Raw genomic sequence first — 12,736 nt, 5'->3', positions numbered from 1 at the left:
TCCTAACACAAATAACTTTACGCCACCACATCCTTTTAGAAGGTTTCCATTGAATACAGTAACATTGTCAGACAGAAACCTAGTTTCCAACACTTCCTGCCAGCTGCTTAGAACACACAGTACAGAATAAAGACACTGTGCATTTGGAGAGTCCTAACACAACGGTCAGCAACTGTGAAGAATCACAATATGCCAGGCATTGTTTCAACAACTCGGTCTAACTTTGCTCAGTAAGAGAAAAATGAAAACTTTGGAAATAAAGGGAATATTCAAAAACACAGTCAGACAACTGGAAATATAAAAGTCTCCACATGTCTTCAGGACGATTTAGTTGCTCACATGTTTTAACAGCTCTGAGAGGCCAGAGTCCGTTAGTGGACAATGTGTTGCTACTGCTTAACAATCTCCCCCCACCCCACCCCAAAAGCTGTTAGCTGCAAGAGTATTTTAACTGAGCTCTAAGCAAAATTTGTATCCAATTCTGCTCAAATGGTTAAAACCAAAATTTAAAAAATAATTTGACCAGCCAGCTGAAAATATAGTGTATATATATATAGTAAATAATCTTTCAGAAAGCCTTTACACATATTTAATTATCATAAAGTTCTTAAAATTGTAGAAATTAAATGAAAATAAGAATTTACTAAGATATATACACGTGTCTACACAAAGAAAAGGACAACTCCACATGAACACATATCTCTTGATACACACAGAATACTTTCAACCTAGGAATGGATTCAGAATACAGGACAAAATTAGACTGCAACACTGAACTCCTGAGTTCTCCAACAAACACAGAACCACACACAGGTGACTTTGCAAAAGCAAGAAGGTCATCCTACGAAGGTCACAGCAGCACAGAAACTGAGGGAGGGCTACATCTAGGGAGAAGTGCAAACACAGAGACAGTAGTTCAATGCACACACATGACTCTCAGACACTCAACGAGTATTGGTCATATAAATCAGGGTACAATTAAATGTTTGAAAATGTGCAAAAGTCAGCATTGATAGAAAACGAAAAATATTTGTACATAATTAGAAACTGCCCAGTATTCAACTGAGATTAAAAACATTTGCCAAAAATAATACATTAAATATAGAGAATTTAATGGATACATTTTAAATGTACATAAGTCAAAGGGTAAATTTACAAATTGATAATCATAGTCTGCAAGATAAAAGTTTATTTTCAAATTTATCCAAGTTTATTTACAATGAGTAAAAACAACCACATGAAATATAAGAGATGTCAGACATTAAAGGTGTTTTTTGGTATTAACTTTGTTAGGATATTTCAAAATGCAGGCTAAATTTTAAAACCAACAGCAATGGAAGAAATGTAAACCTTTTACTAATTATAAAAAAAACTGTCTATAAAGAAGTATTCTCATCCCTAGACAATATGGTTTTGATTGACAAGGGTTTGGCCCAATTCCTTTTGCCCATAATCCTTTTAGGCTTGTAGAGTCCCACACTAGTCTACTCTCCTTACTGCAAGGAGGAAAAAAGTCTTTGGATAACTGAGAACATGTCAAATATATTCTGGAGTCAATGCAACTACTAGAGTTTAACATATAATTATTTATCTTCTGTTCTAAGTAATGCTAATGCTAAAATCATTGATTATACAGGATTTTTAAAAAGTTCTAAAACATACAAATAAATGAATACAAAGTGCTTTTCAGAATAGTCATAAACGTTTCTCAACTGGCATTATAAGATTCATAAATCCTTAGTGGGGGTCAGATTCTGTAAGCTTTAAAGAATAGAGAGCAAACGCTTCCTTCTGGACATTCCAAAATGTCTATGGCACAAAGCAGACTAGTTTATAACCTACTTTTCTTCATAGCATTGTTGAAATGTCCCTTAAGTCAAACAGAAACTCATAAATGTTAAGACACTAGAAAAAAAATAAGCCACCAAACTGAGCATCAGATGTCAACACAAATCTGCACACATCAGTGGCCAAATGACGTTAATAAGATTGGCACACATAAGTACGTATGTCTGCAGTGTCTATACAGCTCCATAATAGTAAGTATTCTGCATGTCTAAATTCGAGCACTGAGCACCTGTCCTTTTCCTTGAAGGATAAGATAGATTGGCAAACAAGTTCTACTAGCATCTGCTCTACCATTTAGATACTATTAGCTCACACATGGGCAAATTTATCAGGGCAAATCATTTTGGCTATGTGTGCAGGGAATAAAAAAGCTTTGGTTTAAAGTGATCCTGGTAATACAGACTGAGGTACAAACAAACACCACCAGGCAGAAGGGCAGGAGCATTCTCTTGTTTAATGTCTTTGCTGTTGGGAACGTAATACCTTATCACTGTCTATTAAAATACACAAACACAAAGACCAGGAAGAATTATATGAGACTGTATACAGCAATGGATACAGCGTATGCTTTTTCACTATAGCTATGACTCCTCCCTTGTCTTCTGGAAGCTCAACCTTGACCACTTTTAGTACCTCTGAGAAATGTCTTGGTTCCCAAGAGCTACTCATCTCCAGCTCTGAGAGCGAGCACAGAGAGGACAGCCCTGGACCCCACAGCACTCACGGCGTTGGTCAGACAGTGGGAGGAGTGGAAGCAGCACTAACGATGACGGAAGTGAAGAGTGGCTCACAGCACACCTTCCCCAGCAACCAACAAGAGGTATAAGAACTTTTCCTTTTGATGACCTGGTAAACTAAGGAAGCTTGTCTAGATAATATCTGGCAGAATTTCCACTCCAAAAAGTTCATGAAGAAATAACTAAGATCACATACTTTCTATTGAAGAATTATATATAAGCTAATTATTACAGATACAAACAAAAATTGAATTTTAATCTATTTTTAGCAATTAAGAGCTTGGCAACTTACAATAAATATCTTTATTAAACGACCATTTGTACTAGCTACTTATGGAAAATGTCCTGGCATGCCTACTTGGGAATGATCCTTCTCATCCTATAGTAGTACACAGACATTTTTCAGTTGTTCTTCCAAGAACAAAAACAGATCTAACTGAACAACTACACGTTCCTACCCCTGCCCCATTGCCACACACACACACACACACACGTACACACGCACGCATGCACACACACACACACACACATGCACGCACACATACTTCACAGAACAGTAAGCTAGAGTATTGGTCAAATGTTACATACTAAGGATTAGAACTCATTGTCCCTGGATTTCTTGCTCATTGCCTCAACCTTCATAAAATACTTAAAGGAGCTCTTAAGGACAAAACAACTGCTCTAGTTCTATGAAAACCATAACCAAACAATAATACACAAAGAACTTGGACAGTGCCAGTATGACTGAAAATCAAGTACTCAACCCAAAAAAATCAATTTGCTGTGTCTTTTCGAATGAGAATATCTTTCTATATTTATTTTAGGAATTCACATCTAGTGGAGATTGCAGTCAGTTCAATGCTACTGTTCTCTCCTAACATTTTTTTTTAAAGGAGGTAGAAAGGGTAAGAGGAAGAAATAAGCATTAAGAAAGACATAGGGGCCAACACACAGTCCAACGCCAGAGACGCTCTTGAGGCCTAGCATTTTGGAAAACTCTTCATTTTGTTAAGTAATCTGAATTTCAAATATAAAATAAAATTAAGGCATACAGAGAAAAAGGCACTACTAAAAATTAAAAAATTGTTTTTCATTGAACTTTAACCAGTGTTAAAATCAAATAAATATGAATATCACATCTAAAAGTAAATGCTAAATTTAATAGGCTATCAAAAGAATCTGACCTTAGCATAAGTGACACTAGACGAGTTCAACCTCTATCAAAGAGTTCTTGGTATTTCAACACCTAAAAACCAAAATAAGGTTTTGGGTATTTTTTTTTCCTTAAAACAAAAATAACAACAGCTGGGGTGAGGGAGAATCCCAATACAGTGTGCTAAGGAATAAATGTTCCATTGTCCCAGAACAAGCTGGGACTGTGTTGTATAGGAAGAGCAGGTTCTGACGTGGGAGATAGAGATACTTTTACTCTAATCCTCTTGTTAATATCTTTGGAGTCCATAACTATGGCCAACAATTATCTAAAATTTCTTCCTTATTTTTTCATATAAAAATCCTAGCATTTTAAACATCACTGCTAAACTTTCAGAGTTAGGGTATGCCATAAAGTAACTGTCCGCCCATGCTCCTCAACTGTAATTTCCTGAAGAATATTAATTTAATGTAACACAGTACATCACAACTGTTGAGTAAGAAAATGAAAAAGATTGACCCTATTTTTTTAAAAAAAAAAAATGGGCAAAGCTGGGTGTGGTGGCACATGCCTGTTTTCCCAGCACCCAGGAGGCAGAGGCAGGGGCATTTAAGTTCCAGGCCAGCCTGAAACACATTGTGAGAACCCTGACTCCAAAAACAAACTAAAATAAGACTGACAGATTTGTATACCTGGTTGTTTCCAGCTGAATTTATATAAAGGTTTTCAGACCCCAAATGAAACCACTGGTGTGAACTCTGCCATTAATCAAGGAGTCTGCAGCATATTGGGTCATTTGCCAGTCTATTCAGGTTAGATTTTATTTTAGTGATTTCCCAATCTTCTAATAACACTATTTCAGAATAGTGCAGATCCGGCCTGACCAACGTCAGAACTTAGTAGCAGAGAGCTACTCTAAAGATATATTTTTATTCTTTTTATGTAACTTCTAATGGAGTAAGGTAAGACTCAAATGAAAGCCAATTACATTTATTCTGAAATAAAAGCTTTACCTTTTACAGTCCAGCATGTGCAATACTCAACTTCTCATATGCTGTAGATTGTGCCTCTTAATACTTTCTAAGGCAATAGTCATAGATGTTTTTAAAGTTAAAAATATATTTTTGTAAACAATGAAAAGTGCTGAAAAATTTCAAGGTATTCATTCTGAAACCTCAAAAGGTTTAAATACCAATCCATTAAAATGTTATCAGTTACGTCTTGACTCTTTTATTCAACTACTTTTGTTTGCCCTATGAGAGGTCTTCCCCTTGACTCAGCCCCACCCTGCCGCGGACGCTCTCAGGACCTATGCAGAAGGTGCGGCCTGAGAGCACGTCTCACACTGCTAGTGGATCTGCTCCAGCACCGGAAGGAAGTCTGCTACTGGCAACGCAGAACGCATTTAAAGGCACAAAGTCAGCAGTCTGGCCGTTTTCTAGCCACAAAGAAACATTGCAGTACCAAAGAATCAGTTGTATATTAAAAAAAAAAATTTAGAACAATTTTTTACAATTTAAACTTCATCTGTTAATCCATACCATTAGGCAGAAAAAAACATGGAGTGTAGTATTTTACTTCCTTTGACACCATTGTTTCCTTTCAAAAACTTACTTTTTTACATTTACTATTGGCCTTCCATACCCCTACCTACTTCAAGCTTTTTTGCTCTAGCAGGGTTTATATATATTAACTTTCATTGCTTTTTTTTGGTACCTTCACAACTGGTGTGAAATAAATTCACATCATATTTAATATAATAGCTCTGTAAACTATTAGTCTATTTCTAAGTCTTTATATTTTTTTTATAAAGCAAAAGTATTCTGATGCAGTTATTTGCTAGTGAGTTTAGAAAAGAAAAAGGAGACTGTTAGAAAGCTAACAATTTGCTTTGCGTTCCAGTGTGCAGGTATCTTTCTGAAGAGTGTTTGTATCTCTTCTGTACTGCACATTACCCTGATGGACCAAAAGTGAGCCAAAGGGAAATCACCACCACACTAGGAGACAAAGAAACATCACAATAAAGGAACAAAAGAACCCAGCAATCCAGGTACCATGATCTTGCTCAAGTAGAAGAGATGCCCTCACTCACAAAAGATAAAGGAATTACAATAGGCCTATGCACTAGGTCTCCAGACTAAGATTAGGCAAGTGATTTGCTAAGGGTGGAGGCCCCCTGATTTGTGGTCATTGCAAGGGGCTTCGTTTGATTTACAGTGTACAGGGAAGAGTTAACTAATTGTTTGTGCTTTGACTCTCAGACAACTGGAATTTCAAAAATTAGTACAGGGTCTGCCAGGTAGGATCTTGATACATTAAAGCCATATCTACATAAATTCAAAAGCAAAGTACTTAAAAATTATCTAAATAAACATACCCTGTAATAACAACAACAAAATCTGAATATCTTATTTAGTCCCTTCTGATGAAGCATCACATTCAGGGTCTCCTGGAAAACTTGTTATCTTCTAGGCTTTTGAAAAATAAAATACTTAGCACTTGGTTTAATGTTGAAAAATTTGCAAGTGGCCAAATTACTGACACCTTCATGTTTTAAGTTTCATAACTGTACTAGAGCCAGCAGGATCCTGCCCAGCACAGTCTTTCCACTTAATGACACGGCTCCAAAGAGATGCTTACAATGGAAATACCTGGCAGTGTTTTACCCTCCCCACTGCTAGTAAACACTATGCTTTGGTGTACTTTTCCTGACCTAGGAGGAGGAGCTACTTTTAAGGGAAGAATATTCAGAGATGCTAAATCCAAACAGTTGAATACTTAAATTCATTATTTCTAAAGTGAGTTAATGATTCAAGTGCAACCAACCGCTGTCAGAAGACCATCATGTGTGGTGAGCTGAGACCGCTCACCTGACTCATCATCTGCTCTTATGAAGCCCTCGTCTGCCCTGCACCGTTCCTCTGACCGCTGTTCTGACTGCTGTGAATGGCTGCTTGCTTTCCATCCTAGGCACTTCTGTCATGTGGCAGGAGAACTCCTGGGTGGGGAGCCCTTGTGCACTACAGTCTACTTAGCAGCACCTGCAACCCCTGCCCACCAGACGCTAGGAGTACCTTGCCAGTTACCGCAACAAAGTGTCTCCAGGCATTGCCAAATGCCAAGTGAAGGAAAATGACTCCCCACCACAAACCTCATTGTTTTCCCTGATGTTTACTCTTCTGAGGAGCCTCTAGCTTAGTACTCCAAGACCCCAAGAACAAGGTTTTCACTTCATGACAGGTGGGTATTTGAGCTAAAGACTGTTATCTAATGGGAAATCAGGGGTTAGAAATAGGAAGCTAATATATAAACACAATTTTTATTATTTCTCAGTTCCCTCCATTTTGGGACTTTCACCTCAAGTAAATAATGTTTAAAATATACTAAATAACACTAGTTCTGTTTTTCCATATTTTTCTACTGACTGGCAAATGTTGTCTCTTCTACTGCTCATACATTTAATGAGCAGTCGTCTGTGTTTTAGCTGAATTCATTCATTGGCTTCACATGTCTGCTTCCAAATACAACAATGTTTTAAAGCAGAAAGCTGTCTTCTCAAGGTTTATAGAGCCCAGTAACATAGCTCTAATATAGTGTATTTACCTAGTATACTGATTAGGATTAACAAACATACCTCTTAGAGATTCATATCTTCTATTCAAGATTCCTACTGAGCAAAAAAGCTTGATAGGTAGAGGTTAGGATCTAAAGAATACAGATCTAAGAAGAAGCCTATATTCTTTACGATCAGTACCTACCCTAAACTCAAGTTTAGGGCTCAACCCCACAGATAAGGATCTACTTAAATACTATCACTAAAAACTACAAATTGTACATCACTTTCTTCTCTTTGTCTTCCATGTCAGTGATACAGGGCAAGACTACAATCTTTATATATTCCAAATGATTTGTTTGTACTAAAAGGAGCAACTATGTACTAAAGTGCTTTATAGCTCTGAACCACATCAGTACATTATAAAAATCTTTTAAAAAAAAGAAAAGAAGTTTCAAGTTCTTGTAAAGAAAAAAGATTAAATATAAAAAATTTAGTTTACTATTATTATTAAACAAATTTAACCAAGAATCAAGAGAAATATTTTCCCTCTTGTCTTTTTCTCCCCATCTCTCTTTTTTATAAAAAAGGAAAGTGCAGTAAGAGAGAAGGTGACCGCGAGGATGGAGCTGGTGGAGGACCGAAGCCGCCGCTGCTAGTGATAATGCACAAACATGTGCCGCAAGAGCTCCTCCGCTGAAGGTCTCAGTTTGGCCTCTACAAAAATCCGTTTGAGGAAGTCCCGAGTATAGTCTGAGACATGAGGTGGCAGCTTTGGGTTTGTTGGCTGAGTGGCGATCTTAAAGATGGCAGCCATTGCTTCAAATTCAGCCCAAGGTGGCTTTTCAGTTAGCATTTCTACCACAGTACATGCTACACTCCTAAAACAAAATAAAAAGGAGCATTACCCAAACAGTATCTTCAGGAAAGAAAGCTGCTTAGCCAGAAAAATGAGAAGCTGGCATGAAGACCACATATATTTCAATATTATTTATTACAAATATAAAGTTTCACTCAAAGGTTAATCAAACAAAACTGTAATTCAAACATGAATATCAATGAAAGTCTGAAGCTATAAACATTTCAATGAAAATATATCATAATTATTTATGATCATAAGTATATGGTTAGGCAAAAAACTTTTATTATTATTGTTTTCGATCATTTTCTAACATATTATTAATAATTTTGTCTCCATCCTACAAAGAATACAAGCATTATAAATTATTTGCCTTTGAGTTCCTAAAATGCGTATTTTCTTTTCTGATTGGGAAGTAGGAAATGGCCATTTTATGATCTAACTAAAAACTATCCTGTAATTTATCAACTCAATTTTAAGGCACTAATAACTAAACGCACAGCCCTGCTATGACACAGCCCTGCCAGGGGTATGGGCACCAGCATAGTTTCTCTTCTTCCTTACCTGGGACCCTCGCAGATACCCTAACTCATGCAGAATCCAAGAAAATGTATTTTCCAAAAACAACAGAGCTAAGCATATTATGAAAATACCATATCAAATCACCACCAGAGCAACAGTTTTTATTTCTGTAAAGCAATCATCAATTTATTATAAATAATTATATGAGCTGACATTCAAAATCCTTGGAAAATCTGATGGTGCAATCAAAACATAACTCAGCTATTAATGGAAACGTCCTTGCTCTTCAAACAAATAAACAGAAATTACATGAAGACCTCTCAGAACTGCATCGCTTCACTGTGTATTTTAAAATTCGTAAGTAAATACCCTGCATAATGGAAAGTCCCATATCAGTGTGAGAAGCCAAGCTCTGTGTTAGGCTGGGCAGGAATGGTCAGGAGTGGTGAGGTAATCTCCTCAGGTGATCTCAGAACCCATTCTCACCCCAGACATTATTTCTAAGTTCAACCATCATACAGGTAGCTATTATCTGTTTCAAAAGTTTATACATACCCTTTGAAGTTTAGAAAAAAAATCATGCATCATTTTATGATTTGTATTTTTTTTTAAAGACACTGATAACCAAGAGTACTTTAAAAGTTATTCGGGGAAATAAGAGCTTTTTAATGTTGAGATTTGCTTAAGACAAAACCCTTCCAAAGAAGGAAAAATAGGTTCAAAGGCTCAAATATTTAGTCAAGTTTGCCTTGACAAGGTATAACTGAAATGACATTAATACTTACAATTCATATATTCTGCTTCCAAGGTACAAAGGATAATTTAACTGGCAATTTTAAATGTGGAGAAAAATCAGGTAACTTTCCAGGTGAATCTGATGTCCAAACTTACCAGATGTCTGCTTTTCTTCCATAACCTTCTCCACTGATGACCTCAGGACTCATCCAGTATGGCGTGCCTGTGACAGACTTCATTCCTGTGCCTGAGAGACAGATGGTCTGAAGCCGTTTGCTAGCCCCAAAGTCTCCTAACTTGATATTGCCTGTGGAATCCCTTAAGATATTTGCTCCTAAAAAATAAGAAATAGTCTTATTTCAATGATGTTATTGATATCCTAGAATGTATGTAGGTGACAAGAGAATTACCTCATAGATGCTAATATGTCTCCAAATTAGGCTGCTTGTCCACCCTGAGCAGTGCCTTGAAAACTCTATTTACCTTACATTAAGCACCAGCTGTTTGTACATTAACTACTTAGCCAGGTATGTTTCAGAAGCTAATGAGTTTCCCCTATAAAGGACGGGACAGGGGCAGGTGAAGTGAAAAGAAAGGAGAACGGGCTAAGACCAAAGCTTGGTAAAGCACCACGGCAGGCTCGGCCCCATTTGTTTGCTATAAAGCAAGACGCCCATGGCTGAAAACTATTCTCTTCATAAGCCAGCTTCTCCTCGGGAACTCCTAAAAGTGCCTTCATCATCCGAACTGGGATCACATGCCCACTCCAGTGTTATCTAAGCAGTGGCTCACTGTCTCTTAAAGGAGTCCTTTTACTCTACAGCTCAGACTTGCCTCAAACTTTCTGACTCAACCACTCAGCCTTGTGCTACACTTTTGTTTTAAGGATTTCTATGGAGAAGGCAGGCAGGACAGTGCAGATAATCTACATTACAAGCCATGGAGAATGTGTATTCTCCATCTTCACAATGAGCTTCTATTTTCTCAGAAAATCCCCCAGCCTCACCAGCAGTGCTTCTCCACAGGAGTTTACAATGCCTCTCATCAAAACCATTAAGTTTAAATGTCTGACCTACCCGTAATCCTCTAATGCAGCTGTAGCTCCGCTTGCTTATGGTCTCCTACCATCCAGTATATAAAAAGGGACTCAAGGAAAAAAAATACCCAACCATCTCTAGAGTATTTAACGACAAAGAAGCAAAACAGATTTGTTTGCTTGAGATGTGGTCTTGCCATGTTGTTCAGGCTGGCAACTAGAACGCTTGGGCTCAAGTGACTTCCCAAACTTATCCCACTTTTCCTCAGTAGCTGAGACGACACATGCTTAATAAGCCAGGTTTTAGTGCCTACAAGCAGAAAAAGACACCTTCCCTTCACACACACACACACACTCACTCACACATACCCCACAGACAAGAAGAGTCATCTCTAGGAAGGTGGCATCAATACTGAAACAATGCTCACCCACACCAGGAGCTGGGGGGAAACAGGTAGCCAGGCTGCCAATATAGTTTGTATTTTTTAAAACTACTTATATTTTAGTAAAGTAAAAATCAGACTTTTCAAGCATATACAAGAATAGAAAGAATTGCTTGTATTCCCATTACCCAGATCCAACATCCAAGTGGACAACGGTCCCAAATTATTATCACATACTTCCCCTCTTTTCACATAGTATCTGAGGCAAACTCAAGGCAATGAGATCAATAAAGAACTAAACTAAGTGCACATCTTTAAAAGATAAAGCCTCTTATCACATCTAAAAGCATGAACAGTATTTAATATTATCAAAAATATTTGCAATTTTTTACAGCAAAAAAGAACCATCCAGGGGCTCAGTTGTTAAGTGCACTGGCTGCTCCTCCAGGGACCTGGGTTCATATCCCAGCAACCACATGGCAGTTCACAACTATCTGTAACCCCAGTTCCAGGGAATCTGACACCCTCACACCAATGCACATATAATAAAATTCAATAAATTATTTTAAAAAATCCATCCAAGTAAGATCCACATAGTGAGACTGTGTAATTTAAATCTCTCAAATATTCTTTTCATTTGCAATTAGAAAGAAAAATTTAAACCTTTCTCACAGTTTAGATTTTGCTAATTGCATCCCAAGGAGTCATTATAATCTGCTGTCTGTCAGCGATATACAGACAAACTGTGATGTGTGTGTGTGTGTGTATGTGTGTGTGCATGTGTGTGCCCTACCTGGTTTCGCAGGCAAACATCTATAATCTTAGTACTCAAGAGCCAAAGGCAAACTTCCAGACCACCAACCTAGACTACAAAGAGATACTGCCTCAAAACAATAGAAGACCCAAGCCAAAGCAAAACAAAAGACATTAAGGATGGGTAAGGGGCTTGCTATTCAAGGTTGACAACCTCTATTCAGATCCCAAACACACACGTAAAAGCCGTATGTATCTGCATGCATCCGGGACACAGACAGGAGGTTGAATGGTACTCTTCGCCAGCCAGCTTAGCTGGAAAATGGTGAGATCTAGATTCAGTGAAAGATCCTGACCCAAGAAAACAAGACAGAAACAGAGCAGGACATTTCCTGTCCTCTTCTAGCCTCTGTGCATATGTGCGTGCACATAACTGTGCACTCACCCACCACCCCACTCCTACACACAAATAAAACCATTTTAAAAGAAGAAAGTCCCCTTTTATTAACTATTTGGCCTTCAATAGTATAGTTCCTTTGCTTTTTCAATATATAGACCAGGCTGGCTTTAAACTCATAGAGATCCACACGCCTCTGTTGCCTAAAGGCATGTACCACCACCATACCATGCCTGTCAACAGTATAGTTTCCTGAAGGGAAAAAAGGATATAGAACAGGGCCAGAGAGATGGCTCAATGAGTAAAGGTACTGTGCCTGTGACATATATGGTGGAAGAGAATCAACTCCTTCAAGTTGTTCTCTGCCCTCTGTGCATGCACTGTGGCACTAGCATGCATGTGTTCCACACACATATAAATAAAATGTGATGAATTTAGAGAGAGAAGGAGAAGGAAGGAGTGGGAGAGGGAGAGAAGAGGGAGGATGATAGGGGAGGCAGGAATAGACTTTAGAAATGAGTATGTTTCCTAACATTAATGATCCCACAGGTGTGAAATTATGTAAAATCAATTATCTTTACCTTTCCTTTTGCCACTTATAAGTTGTGCATAAAAATTAGAAGACACAGAACAATTAAAAAGTGGCCACCACTTTCCTTCTGTCATGCTTAAATTTACAAGCTTGAGGGGCTATTTTCTCCTTTATCCATCTATTTGTCTCGTAATATTTATTTCTTTATCAGCTTGCTTCCTTCCCCCT

General features: G+C 37.7%; 1 protein-coding gene across 1 annotated transcript in view; it reads right to left on the bottom strand.

The window, feature by feature from the left end:
* Positions 1–1,091: 1,091 nt before the first annotated feature.
* The window catches only part of Map3k2 (mitogen-activated protein kinase kinase kinase 2), a 69,613-nt gene continuing 57,968 nt past the window's right edge, over positions 1,092–12,736 (bottom strand). The window contains exons 16-17 of the mRNA XM_021150621.3: positions 9,564–9,741; positions 1,092–8,172 (exon numbers count right to left, since the gene is read on the bottom strand). Coding sequence (XP_021006280.1) covers positions 7,947–8,172; positions 9,564–9,741 — 404 coding nt within the window. The 3' untranslated portion in view covers positions 1,092–7,946. The remainder of the gene's footprint in view (positions 8,173–9,563; positions 9,742–12,736) is intronic.

The sequence above is a fragment of the Mus caroli genome, unplaced genomic scaffold, assembly GCF_978045245.1.
Source record: "Mus caroli unplaced genomic scaffold, Mus_caroli_1 scaffold_19, whole genome shotgun sequence".
Classification (NCBI taxonomy): Eukaryota; Metazoa; Chordata; class Mammalia; order Rodentia; family Muridae; genus Mus; species Mus caroli.
The sequence above is the reverse complement of the archived record's forward strand: the minus strand, read 5'-3'. Positions and strand labels throughout refer to the sequence as shown.